At 39.3% G+C, this 22,544-nt stretch overlaps 1 protein-coding gene across 10 annotated transcripts in view; it reads left to right on the top strand.

Annotated features, from left to right (window-relative positions):
* COL15A1 (collagen type XV alpha 1 chain) overlaps nt 1-22,544 on the top strand; it is a 130,897-nt gene that overhangs the window by 68,832 nt on the left and 39,521 nt on the right. For 8 of the 10 annotated variants that reach the window (XM_071450263.1, XM_071450281.1, XM_071450290.1 and 5 more), the window contains 11 exons: nt 2,124-2,192; nt 4,545-4,589; nt 6,930-6,965; nt 9,531-9,593; nt 10,500-10,535; nt 10,629-10,712; nt 15,675-15,740; nt 17,548-17,583; nt 20,110-20,172; nt 22,166-22,243; nt 22,366-22,401. In XM_071450263.1, the coding sequence (XP_071306364.1) occupies nt 2,124-2,192; nt 4,545-4,589; nt 6,930-6,965; nt 9,531-9,593; nt 10,500-10,535; nt 10,629-10,712; nt 15,675-15,740; nt 17,548-17,583; nt 20,110-20,172; nt 22,166-22,243; nt 22,366-22,401 (612 nt within the window). The remainder of the gene's footprint in view (nt 1-2,123; nt 2,193-4,544; nt 4,590-6,929; nt 6,966-9,530; nt 9,594-10,499; nt 10,536-10,628; nt 10,713-15,674; nt 15,741-17,547; nt 17,584-20,109; nt 20,173-22,165; nt 22,244-22,365; nt 22,402-22,544) is intronic. The other 2 variants (XM_071450256.1, XM_071450297.1) reach the window with 2 other exon arrangements.

Genomic DNA, 22,544 nt, shown 5'->3' on the forward strand with positions numbered 1-22,544 from the left:
AAGGTATCTGGTAAACCCATTAAAAACACACAGATGTCAAAAGAGATGATGTGTTATATAAAGCAGGCATCAAGCACTCTCTTAAAGGGAAAAACAGACTGGCACAATGCAGTCAAGGGAAAGAGCACAGAAACACAGTGTGGTTTATCCTCCACAGTGAGAGTTGGCTTAAACAGTCCAAAGAGAATAAGAGTAGATTTTCTGTTGGTATTTGATACACTGATAGCTGATGAAGGAGCAGAATGAAAGTCTGAATGACATTAAATCAATCTCAGGTGAAGTTGCACAAAAGGTCTCTCACCTTGGTCCTCCAAAAGGAAGGACCTGATTCCAGCTGTGCATTCCTTCTGCTTCTCTTACTCTTGTGGAGTTGACAGAAAAGGTCAGAAGAACAGGATCTCTGTTTTTCAATGGAGTCAGGTCAGATTATGTTTTCCATACCTTTGGTGTTAAGCTGTCATTCAGTGGTAGCTGAAGGTGATCTCACCCTTCCCCTTACACCATCTCCTGAGTGCACCACAGCTGGACTAAGCTGGGCCATTTCAAGTCACTAACTGGCAGAAATTTAAGTGGGTCAGGAGTGGGTCCTCTAAACATGGTAAGGTGATACAAGGGCTTGCTGTCATTAGGAGGTGGAGGTTCTCCTTTGCTCCTCTTCCTTCCCCATCTGCAGACATTCCTGGCACATTCCTACCCTTCGCATGCACTCATATTCAGTATTCCATCAATTCTTCCACAAGACAATTTAATCTACTAAAATTTTAGAGAACACTTGCACCCCGAAAGTAGCATATTTTCTGCCATTTTAATCATCTAAAGAAAGTGAGGGGTTTCAATACATGATGCTGATGTTGCAAATGAAGGCTGTATGGCTGTGAGCAGGGAAATAAAACAAAGATTAAGATTTTCTCTTTCAGAAAAGGAAACAATTAAGCCAGTGCAGCTGCAACTAAAACTGCAGCTAAAACCAAGTGAACAGTTCCCTGCTGGCATGGCTCATTCAGATGTTTTGAAGACCAGTCTACAAGTTTGGACTAGGCACAAACCAGGAGATAAGCACAAGAGTGGTGCTGGGCCTGAAACAAGTAATTGTGGCAGCTGCAATTTTATTTCTTTACTGCTTTGGAACTGGCAGTAAGCCAGAAGCTCCTGCTTCTGCCATGTATCTACAATGTCATAGAACAATGAAAGCTGGAGGGAGGCTTCTACTTTCTGTGTCGTTTCCTTGAAAACTATTAAAAAATCTCCATGGGAAATAATTTGTAGTCTCCTCTCAAGGACTCCCACTACACAGAGACTTATTTCTGAAGTTAGCAGAGGGCAATGGAAAAGGACAGTGGTCTGGAGCAGATGACCTGTAATGAAAGCCTCAGGGAACTGAGCTTGCTCAGTCTGGAGAACACTTAACCCTAATCTCTAGGAGGTTCCAAGGCCTGAGTTTCCAATGCCCTAAACAACTTGATTGGAATTCAGTGTTGACATTGCTTTTGACGGGAATTTGGGAAGGCAGCCTCTGAGAGACCTTTCAACATAATTAATTCTACAATTTGATGGTGGAATTTTTTTCTGCTTAATTTCAGAAAGCAGTATTTTAGGCAGGAGTTCAATGTTTGACTGTGAGAATTGGGAAGAACCTCTATTGATGAAAAGTGATTGCTGCCTTTAAACTGCAAGTTCTCCCTGACATAAATCAGTTTTGGGAACCCTTACTAGTCATTAGTGTTTCAGTAGCTGGGTGGCAGGTAAATGCTACACAGAAAAATACTGCTTAAAAGTGTGCTTAAACACAGTGTGAACTGTCTCACTTCTGCTTGATGCTCTTCAGCCTGAAGTGCTGGAGCACTGGTGGCAAGTTGGCAAGATAGTACAGACCAGAGTTTCTGTAAGGATGACCAGCATGTTTTTAGTCACATTTGAGCAAAGCCTATCTCCAGAACATCATCCATTTTTCTCTGAAAAAAAAAGTTAATGAGAAAATATTAAAATATTTGTGTTCAGTATGTTTCCAGTTTGTACAGAACTTCAGAAAACAGAGCGGTTGGAAAAAAACCAAAACAACACAACCAGAAAAAAAAGCCAAAGATAAATTCTTAAATTCTGTAACATTTTGTCTCTTCCATTAGGATATGGAAGGATCAGGTAGCATCGACCTGTTAAGTGAATCAAGAATTCCCAGACCAAGGGAACCAAAGGTGAGTGGATATTTTATGGGAGGGGAGTATAAATTGTTGCTGAGTTGTTTGGTTTGTTTTGGGCTTTTTTCTAAACAGAGGTTTCCTCCATTCTGCTTTTTGGAAACATATAGCCCCAGTCAGCCATAGATTGACAGTCACTACATTGAAATGGATTCACTTGCCCTAGAATGTCATTAAAATAACTGTGTCCTCCAAAGAATCTGAATGGCATTTCTCTGACACCTTATTAGCTAATGATTTTTTTTATTCTGCTCTGGTATATTTTTGAGATATTAAAGGGTGAATAAGGGGTTTTATGTTATCTAGCTCTCTGTTTCTCCCTTCACCCTAATAGATTCCTTTCTCTCATATGACAGTGACTCACGCATATGAAGATTAAACTGAAATGTTATAGTTTGACAAACAAATGTGTGTAATACAACATGCCACTTTTAAACTAAATTTTTTTTTCCCAGTAGTGTGGAAGCAATGTCTCAGAAAAAAGGGATGCTTTTTTTTCCCATCATTGTGTCTCAGGAGATTTTTTGCTAGTGTGGACCATTTCAATCTTCAAGTAGGGAATATGGGAATATAATCTATCGGTATCAACCAGATCATTTGGATTTATTGTCATTCTTAACAATAGAAGGAGTTCCAGTGGTTTAGTCTGGCAACAAAAGGACACAAAGACACGATCCAGTAGCTACTTAATGAATCTCTGAAGGGCAGCTGCAAGTATGATGAAGCTGAGCTGTTCCTTGTAGTGCCAGGTGGTGCAGCAAGGGACAGTGGTCACAATTTGCAGGTTGGAATGTTCAGGGTAAGCCTTTGGAGATGGCTGTTCACTAGAAAGTTGGAGCAGTTGCCCAGGGAGGTTGCAGAAGGTCTGGTCTTGGAAGTTATCGAGGCTTTGCTGGACAGAAACACAGCTGACCTGATCTGAAGCTGGTGACAGTTCTGCTTCCAGGGGGTGATTGGATTAGATGGCCTCCACAGGCCTGTACAATCCTATGCTTGTGATTCCATGAATCATCAGACACCAACTGAACACTGGAGGCAGGAGTGACTTTGAGCAGCTTTCTACTGTGTTGGTTTAAAGTACCAGTAATTGTGAGTCACTGAAACTGTAGCTGATAGCTTAGAGAAATTTGCCCCCTCTTATGTCTTTTCCTAGATACTAAAAATAGTACAAAAATACAGTTACAAAAATAAGTATTGAATCTGTTCGCTGAAACAAGGAGGTATCCACAAGCAGGGCCAAAATTCCACATTCTGACCTGCCTTAGTCACAGCCTTACTCTCACATTGGTTTTATAACAGGCATTGTTTCCAAGTCACTCAGCTATAAATATTCAAAAAATGTCTTGTTGGAGTTGAACAAAATTTTCCTGTTACTGCTTAATTACTCTGCAAAGTTTGAGTCAGTACAGAAGAGAGATGAGAAAAGGAGATAAGAAAAATAAGAATTTTGCTGAAATTATGAAAATGCTTTTACATACTTACTGGTACTGCACTATCAGCCATTTACACCTTATCACAACTCCAGAGGACCCAGTGGTGCTTAAGTGAAAACTGAGAATCTGCTTCAAAGGGGGTTGCAACGCAAAACAGCTGCTAAGAAATAAATTACATTTATTGGCACTGTCTTCGTATCTGTTGAGATTTCTATTAATCTTTTATCAGAAAATAGTAATTGGGTTTTAAAGGAGAAATATAATTTTTTTCTGACAGCTCAGCTCTCGTTTCCAGGGTTTCTATTTTTTCTTCCACAGATCAGTGTAAAGTTTTATTGGTGTTTTCTCATTATTTAGTAATACTATTTATATCTGCCTTCATGTTCCAGATAAAGACAATTCAATCACTTTGTCAAATTCCTTTGTCTTCCATTCAATTTTCTACAATGTCCAATAATGAACTGCTGTCCATTTTACCATCAAAGAGCCATAATTGTTCTTTACAACCCATGTCACCATATAGAGATGAGAGGAATTTGAATTTCAAAATTATTTTTAAAACAAACCTTTTGGGAAACTGCTTTTAAACCTAGCAAGACTCTGTTGCCTCTAAACTGGTAGCATATCTTAATTTTAGCCAAGAATGCAAATTCAAAAAACTGTAAGCAGTTGAAAGCAATACATCACAACAAATGCTAAATTTGGACAAATTTATTTCTAATATTTTCTAAAAATATGTATTGTATGCAGTGACAGCACTAAAGTTGTATTTGTAAGAAAAGGTGCATTTTATTGCTCTCCATTAACACTACAGGTCTCCAGCATTGTTTTTGTAACAGTCTTGGTAGCAAGTTACATTTTTTTTCTGAAAAAAAATTTTGAAATGCCATGTGGATTTACAAGTAAATTTTTACAGGGTTCTGCAGGAAGACCTGGACAGCGTGGACCATTAGGGCCAAAGGTAAAAATATTTGAAAGATAACCTATATTGCTTTAGTGTATTTTTTTCATATTTTTTATTTCTACATTATCAGAATTTGCCTGAACATAACAGCTTTCCTTTAGGATTCATATACGGATTAAGCTGGGACAAATTTTGTTCCCATTTGCACTGGATATCTATGCAGAATATGTATTATTAAAATTATTTCACATCCAACAAGAGCAGTGAGTAGATACTAACTGGGCTATTACATTCCATCACATCTTTGTTAAATTTTTTTTGGACATCTGGCAATTTCTCTTTGTTGCTCATTTATACGTCACTCTGGTCTCAGAGAGGTTACATGTATGCTGTTGAAAGAGAAATCTGCATGACGAGGCCTTCTGATCCCAGAAAGTGATAGGAAAACATTCTGGAAGGTGCTAGGGGGAAGAAGGGAGGAGCAATGACTACTTTGCCTTGGTTTTATTTGAGCTTAGAAGTGCCTGAGTTTTTGCACTTTGATGCTGCTACTGGTTGTGTAACCAATGAGGCAAAAAATGGAGAGATGAAAAATCACAGAAGAAAAGGGCAGATTTGCAGAATGGGTCTTTAGACAGGAAGAGGCTTTTCCTATTCCTATGTAAAGCTCGACTACCACTCAGGTTAACAGTACAGCATGACAACACCTTAAATGTGAAGTTAAAGAAATTTAAGGTCTTCATTGCCCTGGGAAATAACAGTAACATTGAAAGGGCAGGAAGTGGAAGATGAGAAGTGGCAGTACCCATCCTCTCACTGTGAAATTTTCACCTGAACTTACACCCAGCACTAATCACTGACTGCCCATTGCACACACCTAATTTATAGCACAACAGCCACCAAAGATCTGGCCAGCCCCCTCTGTCTAAAGTCTGTAAAGCTCAGCTTCTAGGGCTGAAAAAGTCCCTCCATGGTGTACTACTCCTGCTGCTGCTGGAGCCCATTACTTATGAGTGAAAAGAATACAATTTGCACAGCACGTGTTGGTGAGTGATACTGCAGTGGACTGGCAAGAATAAATTTGCTCTCACATGATGCTGCTCTGTGCACATGTGTAGGTGCTGAGCCTCCACGCTGACTGAAAAAAAATTTTTTTAAGAACTTATTCTCTGCCCTTAGCTAGAAATTTTGTATCTAAGAAATACTGCTTCACAAAGATTTCAGAAATTGAGGTAGCAAGATTCCTAGGATTTAGGAAATGGGCTGGAGTGGTAGAGATAGTCATAAACCTTGGCCAAGAGACCTCACCATCACCTTGGTTTAATCATGAGTCATTCTTCCCCAAGACACAGGAGAAACAGAAAGGAACATGCCTGACATCTTACAAAACCAGGTATACTATGGCAAAATTAATATAAAGTGGTTATAATACACTATCATTCTCATGGGGATGAATTTTACACCCACTTTTCATGATTATAAATGACTTCACTAGGCAACAGTCGCAAAATACAACAACCACCCACTTCCCAAAACCAAGAGCTAATGCATCACGAGGAATTGAAGGTATAGTTCTGTTTCATGCATCTTTCATCCTTCAAACACCCCAGACAAGTATAGCTGTCAGAGAAGACTAGCTATGATCAAATTTTTTTCTCTTTCCTAGCAAGTAAGTATGGATCGATCCAAATTCTACTTTCACTTTTATTATTATGAAAAGCTGTTTTTGTTAAAAAACAGTCTATAGTCTTCATACACTCTTGAATATATGAACTCCCAAAAAGCAGTAAGCATAAACATAACATTTGAGGCAATGGCTGATTATCCCAGTTTATATTCGGTATCTCCAAAGAAATAAACTAAATTGGATGTTAAAAAATTGAAGAACTGTGTCTACTTAGGGCTAAAATCCTGCAGAATCAGTCCCAAAGGTGGAACAGTGCAATGTTCATTATTTCAGTCGTGGCTTGACACAGTGCCTGGGGAGGTAGAGAGAGCAACAGTGTGAGGAGACTGTGTTAGCTGGTTTGGAGACAGATGGTTAGTCCTTTGTGGAGGCACAAGGTCATGGCTGCAGTGGTAGAACTGGGGAATGTTACCATGAGCTGATTTCAGATGTCAAAAGGAGGCTTCAGGAACATGTCTTGGTCAATGCTCAGCAAAAATAATGAGTCGTGACCACAAACTCTTCAGATGTGGTAGCAACTGGGTGATTAAAATCTCAGAACCAAATCACAAATGTATGCCGAGCATCACTTTACCAAAAATATGCCATATTTTTACTGATTGTTTTACTCCATTGGGTTCCTTTGTTTTTAAGGAAAGTAGCATACATGTTTAAAATCCTTGCAATTACTGCTCACTCTAATACTTGAGCCCTCTGTGTCTCTGTTTCAGGGAGAAAGAGGCAACATAGGTCTCCCAGGTTCAAAGGTGGGAAGTTTATTTAACCTGATCTAAAACCTCAGTTGTTTCTTTCCTCTGTTTCTTTTCATCTCTTCATGCACTTAGTGAATGCACTTAATGAACATTTCTTGCTCCATCAGCACAAACCCCTTTCTCTGGTGAATTGTGAGTATCAGGAGCCAGTATAACCTGGTGCGTACGACTTCTGCCTAAAATGTGGTTAAAATTGTGTCTAAAAATTGCATCTAAAAGGTGCTTGTCTTCAAAGGAATCTTGTGAAGCCCTGCGCATTTTCACCAGAAGGAAGATTAAAAATCAGCAAAGCTTAGACAGAAAACTAACTTCCATCTGCCTCTGTTCCTTCATACGGTGGTGTGTAGCTCTCACCCCACAGCAGAGCACCCCACAGGTCTGTGCTACAGTCGGAGGCTCATGTCTGTCTTAATCCCTGCCTGTTCTGCTTTGAACTCCTCTTGGAGCCCTCCCCAAAACTCCTGTTTGGGACTATGCTGCTCCTTGCTGGTCCCTGTCTGACGTGAGTGTCTTTTGCAGCCACAAGCCAGCAGAGAGCGCTGATGTGACTCAGAAAATTGTAAAAAATTTAAAATAAAATAAAATAAAATAAAATAAAATAAAATAAAATAAAATAAAATAAAATAAAATATTGAAACGAAATAGCCTTCTTCTGCATTTGGGATGGCCCTGAAATCAAAATTTATTCTAGGAAACAAGATAAATGCAGTTATGCTTGATAAGTATTTACAAGAGTATTATCACAGTCTTCTAGCAGCATCTGCTTGTTTATTTTTTAAAAATACCAACAATGTATCAGGACTCTTCTTGCCATAAATTCCATCTGCTGTGCATATTATGAGTGTTGTCATTTCACATAGATATTTGTCAGCATGATAATTAAAGCTGATGCATTGACACACAGGACAGTAGTTTAACTCTTCTTAACCAGTCTGAGACTATAGAATATTTTCTTTATTATTCCTACATGTCCTTTCTTCTGAGATCCTTTTTCTACTAATTGTTATTGTTTTATGTGAGAGTGCATTTGAAATATGTGTATATTTTAAGTGGAGTGACTACAGGATTATTTTAAAAATAAGCAATTTATCCCTTTAACCCTCAAACTAAAAAAGATATTTGTTCTCTTGTACCTGAGCAATAAGCTACATTCTTAAAATATGATGGGAATTAGAAATAAGGATGTCTCTGGATACATCAGTTGCATTAAAACATCTTACCTATCCTGAATCTTTTCTTCCCATTTAAATTTCGTTAGGAAAATGAATGGGAGAAATTATTCAGCATTTGTAATGGTAGGAAGCTATCCTGCAAGTATCAACATGCCTGAAATGACAACATTCTGTTGCAGAATAGCTGTTGTTCCAATATTATTTCCTCTGCTGATTTACGTTTGCTGCAGATAGATACTTGTAATTTTCCATAAGCACTTGAGAAATTTATGTCCCAAGAACCATTGTTACTGCTCATGCAGATACCAAAATCCCAGTAGGTGCTTTGATGCCTAAATTCCATTAGCAGTCAGACACCCTTTATCCTATCTATACAATTGTTTATAAAATGAAGAACAGAGTACTTCAGAAATCATACTTTATTCCTGACCCACATGCTTCACTGATCACTGACAAAAGCAGAAATAGCAGTGACAATATCCTTTCTTAATGAAGCAGGCACATTAAATCTCTTATGGTGGTACTATCTGCTGTTAAAACCCACAAAAATTTTCTTCAAACAGAGCAAAAAGTTGGAAACAAAACAGTATTTTCCAAAAACCAAAATGAAACAAAAAAATCCCCAGCATATTAAAAAAAACCCTCAAAGCCAAAAAAATCACCAAAAAAAAACCCCTCAAAACCACATACAAAACAAACACCCAAAAAACCCCACCAAAAAAACAAGATAACAAGAGTAGTTGTTCCTTTGGATAAATCATTAGGCTGCTCTGTGTCATTTCCTTTGCTCTTTCATATGATGCAGAGAAAAACAGATGCAAAAAGTGTAGCTCACTGTTTATCTGGTCCTTTAAGAATTTAGAACCTTCTTTTATCCATTTTTCTCAGGGCAAACTGCACTATCCTTAGTGCATCTGTTTTTCCCATAGAGCAGAGTAGCTGTCAGACTCCAGCAGTCATACACAGGCCTCTATCAAAATACAGCAGGGGGTGGTTTTGCCCCACATACTGACTCCTGTCTACATCCAATGCCAATGTCTACATCCCTTCTCTTCCTCCAGCTTGAGAGTCACTTAAGTGAAGGGTGGAAATAACTCATCAAATGTATTTTGAGGGAAAGGAATGAAATTCATCCTTTTGCTAACAGGGGTGGAAGCAGTGAAAAACGATTGAAGCTGCAGGGGAAAAAAAGCCATAAGCCTACTCTGGAGAGGGGGAAAGAGCAGGAGGAGTGGAGAGAGCAGATGACTAATGAGATAATGAGTCTTCCCCAAACCTGCCCACCAGCCCGTTCAGAGCCATATCGTGACCCTCCCCAGTGGCAGCCTCCTGCTTGTGTGAAACTGAATGCGGTTAAGAGAGAATAACTGTACGTTCTTTGTGGCAGGGGATGCCAGGCACAGATGGAAAACCAGGCTTTCCTGGCATTGCTGGGCATCCCGGAGAAGTGGTAAGTAGGGTTATCATCCTCTCTGATCACTGACACACACTGGCTCCCAAACCTACCTCTTACAGGTCAGCAGGATCAGCGCTTGCTAGCAGACTGTGAAGAGCTGGGGCTGTGTTTGTCCTGCTTAACCTGGAGCAGTTACCTCAGACAAAAAACACAGAAGCAGACTGTACCTTGCCCATGCCTCCCTCATCAGTCAGAAGAGATACAGGCATCTCCAGAGGCTAGTTCTGATTTCTCAATGCTCCTTCTGCTTTTAATTATTCAGAATTCAGCTCTGCCTTTAATTAGAGGAAAGCCAGCAGGCTCATAGGTGATTTCAATCTATTTCTCATGCTTAAGACCCTCGAGAATTACAGCGTGCTTTGCTTGGGAAGTCCCATGGCTCATCCCCTGGCACCTTCCTCTCACTTGTGCCAGAGAAGTGTCTGCATTTCCAGCACAGGGAGTCCTACAGACGGGCTGATCAAGCTTAGAAATAAGCTGCCTGAAAGATGACAGTTTAGCTTCCCTGTCTTCTCCTGTCTGGTCTCCTGGGAAATCCTGGGCACAGCTGATGTGATTGATGCTGGAAAAGGACAACACAGCCAGAGATGGCTGATTTCAGTGCAGTGAAAAAAATGTTCACTGGATTAATTCCTAGCTAATGAAATGTTTTGTGCCCATTGTGCTTCTAGTCATCTGTGAACTCTGTAAAAGTTCTGGGAAATACTTTTAACCATCAAACCTTCAGAAGATCTGAGTTGAAACTAGTTGGCCCCATGTTTGTTTTGAGAGAGCTGGGAATTATCATTCTGTACATGAAATTCACTGCTGTGCTTTTTGTGAAGCAAGAGAGAACACATTTCATAATTTCCCCTTTTAAATCATTTATGCTCTTTTTTCTTTTTTTTTTATCATCTGAAGGGTCCAAAAGGAGAGAAGGGTGACCCAGGACCTCGGGTGAGATTTTGTGGATTTCACTCTTTTCAAGAAACCTATGTGAACTGTAGCGCTTAGTTTATGGGTTTTGCACATGTAATGCTTTTGAAATAGGGTGAACCAGGACAGGATGGGAACAGTATTGTGGGACCGCCTGGACCACCAGGACCACCGGGACCAGTCATAGCAATACCTGAGGTAAGTGTGCATGTCGAGCATTGAGGTCTCTAACTCCCCTTACAGAGAAGAGGGCACAAGTGGTTAACACACTGGCAATTCTGCTGCTCACATTCAGGTCATAAGTCTATTCCTCAAAACAAAAGAATCTCAATATGTCTCTGTATGAAATTATTTAGTTTTGAAAATGTTAGATTGGAAGAAAGTGGGTAAAGAGCTTAACTACAAGAGTTGTGAGATCATATTGTGCATCTTGCACAAACTCTTTAGGTGATTCTGTAGAAGTTGTGAACATGAAATAGAAACCAACAGAGAAATACAAAACTGGGAATATTTAACACAGCATAGCACCTGAGACACAGCAGTAAGTGGGGGAGGGTAATTTCCTAATAGTTGTCCACTATACAAACCAGAGCACTGACTCTGGAAGAAACAAAGGGTAAAATAGTAGAAGCCCATAGAAAGTCTCCACTATGCTTTAGATGCAGGTATATTTTCAGTTAGTTTTGCTGTGTGTACATCAGCCTTTGCAAAAAACAGTACTATATGCAGTAATGAAGGCTGGAGATTAGGATGAATCCCACTTGGATCTGACAACAAAAATCTTAGTAGTTGGCCTGATGTAACATTAAGATCTGGAGGAACTGTGAGTGACTGCAGGAAACCACCTCTGAGAGGTGGAGGTGCCTAAAACAGCCAGATATGCCCACAGGAATACATATAAGGGCAGTAAGAAGTGTTTTGTAACTGCAAGAGAAAATGCCCAGCTGAGAAATCTGTGTTAAGGAGAGCTTGGTGCCATCATTATCATAAAGCTGAACTACACATAGCCTTTTTTGACTGAAGCAACTGGGTTTTCACTTAGGCTTCTGCTACCAATAGCAAATATAACATTAATTTTCATCCCATAGGCTTGAACAGGTCACCAGTCTCACCCGTCCTACCTGAAGTGTTTTTTCTTTACTGACTTTACTGTGAATCCATGCAGAATACCAGGATCTTGGATCCTGAATCTTGGATGAGCTGAATTATAGACTTAGAATGATAGAAATGTTGGTTGTGGTCGAAGTCCTGCTCATAGTGGGACTGTCAGCAGCTCTACACTTTATCTCAATTCTGTTGGAGTTCCTGGGGAACTGCTCAATAGCTGTGATAGAAATGCTGATGTAAAATTCATGTTCTTTCTCACAGCCCTGCCACAGTGCCACTGTGGGACCTTAATTCTTATCAGTGACTAAACAGCTCTGTTTGCAGAAAAAATGAACCTCAATGTGTTGCTCCATAGCTCATTAATACTTGAAAAAAACCACTATGACAGCCTCAGAGGTGGAACAGTACATATAAAGAACATAAAAAGATTATTGAATCTGACATAAACTAATGACGCTTGCTGGAGGCTGCATGGCTCCCTATGTGCACTAGTCACAGTCCACACACCTGTCAAATATGTAGCTATGTCTGAAGAAACCTAAAGTGCATCCTCTGTGTCCTCCTGATCTCCCGTATGAACTACTTTTACCATGTATTACAGAAATGTATAGAGCCTGGTAGAATCTGTATTGCATTAGGTGTATTACAAGTCCATACAGAATCCCATTTCCTTAAGTACTTTTGGGTTTTAGAAGTAAGCTCTTTTAAAAAATTGAGAGCATTTATGACTTTATATACATTTGTAATATAGGTGTTCTGGGGAGGTACATCAAGAGCTGTCAAATGCTCTGTATTGTTAATCAGAAGATTTCTCTGAGAACTTGGTGTACTGGATTTTGCTACAGTTAATGAAATGTGTGGGGAAGTATACGTCACTATGTATGACATTGAATTCTTCCTATCTCACAAATGTTTGTGTAAGAACAGGACATTTGTTTGCAGTAAGTTTGCTGAGATAGACATTAAGTGTGTTTTGTTGACTCAGTCTTTCATCTTTCATAGTAAGCTTCAAATATGAAAAAGAACTATTGCAAGTTGGAATTGCAGAACTAAAATAAATAACACTGCCAGCTGTTGTAATATGGATATTGGCTTGATGTGGATAGAACAGCAGAGATCAGTGATCTGAGTGAACCACAGGGCACTTAGAGAGATTACTCTCCAGGTCAGGGTCATTCATTTAACCATTGTGTAGCCAAGAACAATACTTCTTGGGCTACAGAAGTCCAATGGACTTATCCATCAGAGTTGGAAGGAAGTTTTCTAAAGAAGGGCTGTGTGGCTACTTATGTTGCTTGACAAAAAAAATAAGCAAATAAAGAGTTAGTTCAGTTCAGCACTGTTGAAATATTTAGAGCTGACATGGACAGCTGTGGCTCAGGGCCAGGTATCACCAGTAAGCATCTGGCTGATAGCACATTGATTGAGCTGCACTGAAAAGTGGACCTTGGTTTCCTTCTCATTTCACCTGGCCCCTATGTGAATGGAGGGGATTTGGTTCCTTCAAGAACCACTTCTCATACCATGAACATAAGTGTTAGGGGAAAACTGAGGTCTGCAGTGGAACCTCTCCGTTTCCAGGCTTCTGCAGTTCCCACCAGCAATGTGGGTCTCAGAGGCTTCCTGTCCTTGCTGCCTCCTCTGTTGCCTCCTGTGACTGATCAGGAAGTCTGCTCTGACTCATCATGTTTTAAAAAAAAGTATTCCTCTGTTTGCTGCTGCTTGATATTCCAAAACACTAAAATCAATATTTCTCATCCTATATTGGCTATTTCACTCTTTCAGAGCATAGTTGCTGATACTCAGTGCATTTTCATGAGTGGAATCGTGATAACCAGAAAACCATAATATTTGTTGCTATGATTTTATCATACAAATTTAGTTTGGTATAGTACAGAAGTAATTTTGAATAGAGAAATATTATTGGATTTAAATTTCAAACTTTTAAACCTTTATTTTTGGCTGGCGCTATTTACGCATAGTTTAGCTACAAGAAACAAAAGTCACAAAGAAAGGTTAATGCTGAGGGTGTAAAGCAGATGTCAAAAATTTTGTTCAGCCAGTTCTTTATATAATTCTGATAAGGCCAGAATTTCTATAATTATGACAAGGAATTTCTATAGTATAGAATTTCTATAATCCTGACGAGGCCTTTTGGATGCAAAGCTGAAGGTTTACTTAGAAATGAACCCAGACAATCATCCTAAAATATAACAGTGAAGAAAATATGGAAAACAATGTTGTCCTTACTATTGTAGTTAGCACTTTCTGAACAAATTCAATGAGTTATATTGCTGCATTGTTGTTATTAAAGCTGTTTGCACATCCAAACTCAAAGCTGAATAATTATATACCTGGAGGAGGTTGTGAAGAGTGCAGTCTTTTCCTCTAATCATCACTCTTCTACCTTTTGTTTTCAAATGTTCTTCAGCATTATGTACAGTTTTCTGACTTCCAATCACAATTTCCATTTGCAGATCAACTGTATATGTAAAATATACAATGTGCCCAATCCCAAACTCAGCAAAGCCTTTGGGATTCTTTTCACTGACTTCAATATAGTTTGGATTGAGCCCAAAAACAATGAATAATGAGTGATTCCACAATGAAAAGACCATGTAAACCCAAGGCTCCTGGATTTCTTCCTCCAGATAAAGCAAAACAATCGCAGCAGCAGGACTCTTTTATTACTGTCATTAAAGTAGCAGCCCATGTCCTGTTCCTTTTCTGGGCCATGTAAAACTGGAAATAGAGTGGGACCAAGGGCATCATACTATTCCTGAAGAGTGCAGCAGAGTTCATGCAGTCTGGAAGATGGAGTGCTGCCTGTAGGATCTAAACTCTATTTTTACTTGAGAATTTCTCCGGTGGTTTTTGTAGAACATGAGGACAGGGAGTAGAAAGAAGCACCCAGTAGAAGCAGCAAGCTTTAGCTGTATGAATTATTCAACATGACCTCAAAGTACAGAAAGCTGCCCATACACTGCCATGCTCAGATGACAATGGATAGGATAGGATAGGATAGGATAGGATAGGATAGGATAGGATAGGATAGGATAGGATAGGATAGGATGTGTGATCTGGATTCGACAAATAGTACTCAGAGACTCATAAGAGTATTGGAAGTGATCTCTGGAGGGCATATGGTCAAACCTCCTATTCAAAGCAATGGAGTTTCAAACTCAATTCCTGGATAATGTATTCATAATAAATGTTGGAAAATATTGTGGTCTGGTCATGTTGATCTACACATGGTTGCAGGCAGTAAGAGGCATTCAAATCTCACAAAACCTCAGTGACAACGTGTATATTCATGGGCTAAGTAAATCCCTGCCACCTGAAGGCATGCCCTGTCCTGGAATTGAAGAGTCCTGGACCACAGCTCCAAAGTCCTTGTCCACCTTCATTAGTAGGATTCTGTAATTGAATTATGCAGGAATGCCTGGGCTAGTGGGGAGCTCACCAATTCCAGGATACGAAGCAGTGCAATTACACTGTGCTGTTCAGGCATCCTGAGACTTGATGCTGGGTGGTGCAGGAGCTGCTCCCCATCACAGTTTGGGGTTCCAGGCTAGTTTCAGACACAGCAGTGTGAACAGTGCTGACTTAGAAATCACAGCATGGTGCTGCATGGTGAGATGCAGACATGTCCAGAATACAATTAAAACTTCAACTCTGCAGCAGAGGATGAGTGTGCTTACCATCTTAGAATGCCAATGACACACTGGAGCATAAAACCTCCATTTTATCTTACTGAGGAGAAATGGATTCAGGCTGCAAAATTTGGTGTCATAGCTTTCAAATTAAAAAGGTGACACAATTAATTAAATTTCTAAAAGCATTCTGAGATCCTTACAAAATAAATGTAAAAGAAATTATAGGGTTTTTTATTCCAGATGTATAAAGAAAATTAGAAGTAGAGAGCCTTTTCTGTCACCTTATTTATTTTTGGGGGTTTTTCATAGTTATAAAGAAATAATTTACCTTTCTAAAAATGTGTTTGAGCCTTAGATAAACCATTTGAAGTAACCTGTTTCTTAACCCCTTTTTCAGTTACTTCTCAATGAGACAGATGGAATTTCTAATTTTACTGAAATTAAAGGACTGCTTGGGCCTCCAGTGAGTATATGCTGCTTTATTTAATCTTCAGATTTGCTCTATCTTCAATATCTTCTTTTGAGTATCAACTTGAGATGAGTTTCCTATACTTTAGGATTGTGTTTCTGCTAACTTCAGCACCAAACTCTGTGGAAGTACTTTCAGGCAGACCTCAGTTCTGTGTGAACAAACTGCTTTTACACATTTATATGAAATAAATTGGCTTATCTCTGATTCTGAACTATATGCTCAGAATTATAGAAATGTAGAACTGTTGCAAAAATAGAGTCCAAGATGTACATTTCTTCCATTTTTTTTTCTTCATGATTTCAAGTTTCAAAGTATTGGGATAAAAAGTATTTTGCTCAGTTCTGCTTGAGACTTCAACCAGAAATGCTAGGCTCCTGTCTATGAGTTTAGTCGCACACAAGTTATAGCTGTGAATGAAAAACTAGGTATTTCATAAGACAACAAAAGATGTGAAATTGAGGTTCTCTTCTAGCTGCAAAATAGTTCAGTCAAATATTTGAAATGCTGAATGCTTCTTGGTAATGATTTGAAGTTCCTAGGACTGGATCCAAAGAGAAATCTACCTTTTCTGGTCATGAAGTCTATTCAAACTTTCCCAAAACTGTACAACATGTTGCAATTTGCAAAAAGTTAACCACCACAAATTAATCACCTTACTTTACAGCTAGTTTAATTTGGGAATTCTAGTTTGTGTATTTAATTTTGTCTGTTTTCTTGTTGGTGAGCACAGTGATCTTCTCCACATTAAAACCCTGATGAAACAAAGAAAGTCAGAATGTTCACAGCCAATAGCAGAATTTCATTCTACACAAAGTTTGCAAAAACTTTGTATCTTATTATTACAGCTGCCTCAAAACAAATATTTACTGAATGTGTCATTGAACTGGGAAGAAGGGCATTAGCTCCAGCAGCAGCTTGTAACCTTTTTCTGCTAGCCTAGCATGGCTCTTTACCACTTGTTAAACCATAGGACAACTCCATGTTATTGTGGCTGCATCCAGCCATACTTATAAGTAAAACAGTTTTCATGGAAGGGTATTTTCATGTATTTCCCAAAGACCTGGTTCTCCTAATCCCTGGACATAATAGGATGCCAGGACAGTATGGGTCCCCTTGTGTGAGCTCTGCCACAGTACTTGCCGCAGGTAATTCAAACCTTTGTTTTGTGATAGATGTTAGAATCACATTCCCACAAAAAAAGAAGCAGGTTCTGTAGCTTGAAGAGCAGTTGCAGTGAGAAAGCTTTGAACCTCAGTCTCAAAGCTCTAACCCTTGCCAGGTGCAGTCTCATAGTGGATGGGGAAATAAACATTCTGCTGATCTGAACCAGAATTTAAGTGTCTCTCTGCAGTTACCAGAGCAGGGCAATCTTAAATGTGCCCAAAACAAATCCCAATCTGTGATGATTCTATTCTCAGCCTATTACACACTCTGTTTTCTATCCAAAGACATCCAGGACCAAAATGGGAAAGGTGAGTGGCTGCTGTGGTCTCTGTGCTGGCATCTGGAAAAGATTCAGAGGAGGCTGAATAATGGTTGCATGCCTTTCATATGTAGAAAATGTCATCCTTTTTCAGTCTTTCTGGATCTCTGCCCCACCAGTTTTTGAGAGTAAATGCTAAATTAGAAGCATAGGGTGTTGTGGAGGTTCACACCTTTACTGTCAACTGAATGAAGTTCTTAATTCAGTAGCAGATGAGTTGATATTCACAAATCACACAATACATGAAAAATGCATATTCTGTTTTACAAGCTTGTAATATGTGTTTGTAAGGGTGTGAGTTTTTTAATTTTGCAGGGGCCAGATGGCAAGCCAGGTCTACCAGGATTTCCTGTAAGTATTAATTGCCTAGGATTTAAACGTATTTCCTAGGATTTTAAAGTATTTTTCAATACAGTTTAATAATTTTTAAAGTGTATCTTGTACACAATTTGCATGAAGTCTAATAAATTTTCATAGAGGATGCTGCAGGTCTGAGGAAGTTACCAGCTGAGCTAGAAATTTATTCTGTCGGAAATGAAGTATATTCTGCTAGGCTCATCTCAGTGTCAGTTCTGTAGTTTAAATCTGGGTGTAATTAATGGAAAATTACTACCTAAGGAAAGGCCTATGCTGTATAGGAGAAACAAATGGAACAAATGGAATTCTAAATGTTATCTGCATGTATATGTATGTAACTGTGTTATTCCTCAGGCTTTTTTGTCACCACTACAGAATACAGGAAAGCCCTATAAGATGTTTCCTTTTTATTTTATCCTTTAGGAAATACTTATGATTTTTCATAACATACCAGGGCTATCATATAAGCATTTCACAACCATAGTATCAAAAGGTGCCTTTTGCTGCGCTATTTATCTATTGCGCTCAGGCTGCCATGCAAACATGTATAAGCATCTTCATCGATAACTTAGACATGGGACTTGGAAGGATACCAACTTTGCAGATAATACAAAATTGGGGGGTGCTGTTAACTCCCTCCAAGGCAGAAAGAGCCTGCAGAGATACCTACATAAATCAGAGGGCTGAAGGATCACCAGCTGTATGATGTTTAACAAGGGAAAGGGGCAGATTCTGCACCTGGGATGGTCACCCTGATTGTGCATGTAGGCCAGGGAATGAGATGCTGGAGAGCAATGCCAGGGAAAAAGACCTGGAGGTCCTGGTCAGCCTCAGGGTGAATCTAAGTCAGCAGGGCCCTGGCAGCCAGGAGGGCCAGCCATGTCCTGGGGGGCATCAGGCACAGCATGGCCAGCTGGGCAAGGGAGAGGATTGTCCTGCCCTGCTCTGCATTTGGGCTACCTCACCTCAACTCCTGGGGGCAGTTTTGAGTGCCACAATATAAGAAAGACATTAAACTGTTAGAGAGTGTCCAAAGGAGGCCTGTGAAGATGGGGAAGGGCCTTGAAGGGATGCTGTGTGAGAAGCAACTGAGGTCATTTGGTCTGTTCAGCCTGGAGAAGAGGAGATGGAGGGAGACCTCATTGCAGCCAACAACTTCCTTGTGAGGGGAAGAGGAAAGGCAGACACTGTTCCCTTCTCTGTGGTGACCGGTGACAGGACCTGAGGGAATGGCCTGAAGTTGTGTATGGGGAGGCTTAGGTTAGATATTAGGAAAAGGTTCTTCACCACAGATTTGTTGGGCACTGGAACAGGCTCCACAGGGAAATGGTCACAGCACCAAGCCTGACAGAATTAAATGAGGGTTTAGACAATGCTCTCAGGCACATGGAGTGACTCTTGGGGTATCCTGGGCAGAGCCAAGAGCTGGACTTTGATGATCCTTGTAGGTCTTTTCCAACCCAGAATACTCTGTGATTCTGTGATTATTTAGCTTATGACTTCAGAAAGTATTGTTCTAATTATTGTGTTCATGTTCTGTGTGATGGGATAGAATTACTTTCCCTTGTTATGATTGTTTGACAGTTCAGAGCATGCATATGGTCTCAGGATCCTTTGTCTATTGCCTGAGAACAATTAAGCAGAAAACTGGGAAAGCTGACAAAAGATGTTAACAAAATGCCGGCAAAATGCCCAAAATTCCACAGAAGGTTGCTTGGTGAGTCCTGAATATCATGGACTGCAAAGAAAGGGGGAAAAAACTCCTCAGACATACATTTCATTTGAAAAAGGGCTGATAACATTTAGAAGATGATATAGTGAATTCTTGGTCTCTGTCCCTTATAGAACTTCTACAGACATGAAAATACCATTCTTGATCTCACCTCATGTCTTTTATTTATCTCTTGACAAATGCAGAAATTATGTAGACATGAGTTTAGATCTTAGTGAGCAAAAAGAATGCTTCTGAATGCTCTTGGAAGATTGTAAAGTACAATTTGATCTGATAGGAATGCTTTCCCCACAAAGCAGATAAAGAAATAATCTTGTTTTCAAATAGATAAACTCTATTTCATATACCCTTTTTTTTTTCTTTTTTTCCTTTTTTTTTTTTTTTTTAACATACGTTTAAAAATACACCTTCAGAAAGTCTGTTGAAAATCAGTCTGGCTGAATGATCATGGAAAGAGAGAGGATTGAGTACAGAAGAAATAGAGAATTTTAGGTTGAATTTCCACTCTTATTAATGTTTGCATATTTCCCTTTGTGTGTATCATCTACACTGTGATAAACATAAGGTATTTTTCATTTTGGTCTTTCTAAAGACTTTCCTTATGTGATATCTGGTTTAGGGAATAACTTTATTCAGAGAGCAATTTTGTCTTGTAAGAATTCTTAGATTGCAACCAGAGTGATTTAAGTTCAAGTTTGCCAGTAATTTAAAATTACATTTAGTAAAATAGCCTAGTTCCATATTGTTCATAAATATCACTATGGATTTATGTACTTGTTTTTGCCTAGGGCCCTCGGGGTCCAAAGGGTGATACTGGTTTGCCCGGATCACAAGGACCTAAAGGACAACAGGTATGAAAAAATGCATAAGAGAAAGTATAGACTGAGAAATGTGTTAGATGACAAGTACTTAGTGACATTAGAAGTTTAATGATTCTAATTTTTGTAGGAATTGGGATTTTAATTAGCTCATGTGAAAAATGTACTAGGGGGAATGAAAATGCTAAATGACCTCCCCTGATACAATCTTACCAAGAGCTAATCTTCCTGCACCAGTGTTGAAATTCATCAGTGCAGTATGCACTTATCAGGTTAAGTCTCTTTAAACATTAAACATGAAGTGACCTCTTCTTGCCAGCTGATTGTTGTGCTGACACCCTGGGATCCTATCCAAAAGCCCAAATTAAAAAAAAGATCAATTTTTTCCTCCTCCTATGCCAGAGAGGGCTTTGCCTACAGAATGAAGACTGCAATTTTCAATTCTCAAAGTTTAAGACTTTAAGACTTGAGGCACTCTCTTCTTAGGATTCTTTCTCCTGTTTCTTCAGAAAAAGTGTGTATTTTATAGCTCTGCTGAGAGGGTACTAAAGACTGACTCTGTTCTTCTGTAAATACTGCAGCTGTTCCAGTTTTTTCCCCTTCTTATCAACCTTCAGGAAGCAGGGGAGAGGAACATCTAATATATTGGGGATACCAAGAAAGAAAAACAAAACCACTTTCTGCTTAGCTGAGCTCACTTTCTCACAAGTAGTAGGAAGACTTGGAAATGGTTAATTATGGTTTAAATGGGGTAGCAGATGAACAGCACTGTCATTGCTCAGAAGGAAAGCTTTCAGGCCATGTTTACCAGTCCCTGCTTATCATAAGGTTTCCTGTTCTTATACAAAATGTATTAAATGATCAAGCTCAACCTTAGAACTAGTTGGGTGATTTTTGGTTTAGGTTGTGGAGGTTTTTACTTTTGTTTTTTTTGGTTAGTGCTCTTTTTTTGCTTCTGGTGTCTGCACTGGCAAGAACTCAAAACTTAGAAAGCATTTAATTTTGGATGCACCAAAAACATAGTGATGTCTCTGATGGTGTTTCCGAGCTGTGAACACCAGGCTATGCTCAAGAGTGAAGAAGTTTGGGAACCCCAGTGAAGATGTACAGACACCTTTACTTAAAGGATCATGAAATTCAGCCTCAGGTCCATACATTCTCATAGAAGATAAAGTCAGTGAAGCCAACCAAGTCTTAGGGAGATTCCAAAGTATCCAAAGTATCTTCAGGGAGACTTCAAAGACTCACAACAGTTTAAGAACCTGTGAGAAGAACTGAGTTACAGCACCTAGAGTTCAATGAAAGGTCTGTAACCTGGACTGGCATTTTAATCAGCAATGCAATTGCTAGCTTCAAGCTGGATTTCTTCCATGACATCCTGGGAAAGATGTTGTAGCAAGCTGCCTGAGGTAGGAAGTGGAAAGTTACAGCTTCTGAATGCTCTTGAATGACCCAGCCTGGGAACGATGAGCTTAGCACTAAGTGATAATTTGTGGTGGTGGAACAGGACTTCAGAGGGTCACAGTTTGAGTGCTGGGACTTGACCTTCACTAAAGTTAATGAGGTTCCATCATGCAAGGCACATAGAGAGAATGATTCATGCTTTCCTGATAGTGAAATCTGAACATTTACTGGTCTATCAAGATGGGACATTTCCAGCAGGGTTTACTGACCATTAAGCTGATGGTACACAAGAAGACAATAACCTGTCTGCCTTTGGCAGAGACCTTTTGTGAACACAGTATGTTTCACATACTTACTCTATGGAGAGCAAATGAAGTCTTTTTAGAAAAATAAGAACTTATTCTTCTCAGGGAGATATTTTTAGTGTACTTTATTATGTTTTTAGAAATAATCATCTCTTTTCTTCCCCGGAATTAAGATTCACCCTACTCACACTGATATCACTTTATGTTTGATATCACAGCATGACTAATCTGTCATGCCTCAAACAAAAGTAATGCTGCCTTGACTTCTGATTCACTGGGAACTGCTTTGTAAATAGTAATTACTCTGATAATTGCAGGGTGAAAAGGGAGAACCAGGAGCTATCATTTCTGCTGATGGATCTTTAACTGAATTATTAGGAAGAAAAGGGGAGAAGGTGAGCTAATACTGTGCTGTGTTCTTTCAGAATTATTTGGTGGCCATGTTACCAGCCACCTCTGCTAGACTTTGCAGGAATTCTCCTTGTCATTGTTCTCTATCTGTGTTGGTCCTCAACAGGGCGAAGCTGGAGTGATGGGACCAGTGGGACCAATGGTAAGATGATTCCAAAGATGAATGGTTTTTTATTTTTTAATTTTGCTTTGGCCTTACAAATATTAGTAAATGTAAAGGTAGCATGGTTAGCTTTTCTTTCCTTCTGAGTAGGGATGATAAGGAGTATTTGTGCTTCAGGGCCA

The sequence above is a fragment of the Agelaius tricolor genome, unplaced genomic scaffold (assembly GCF_023055355.1).
Source record: "Agelaius tricolor isolate 1412-34295 unplaced genomic scaffold, bAgeTri1.0.p SCAF_2, whole genome shotgun sequence".
In the NCBI taxonomy this organism is placed as follows: domain Eukaryota; kingdom Metazoa; phylum Chordata; class Aves; order Passeriformes; family Icteridae; genus Agelaius; species Agelaius tricolor.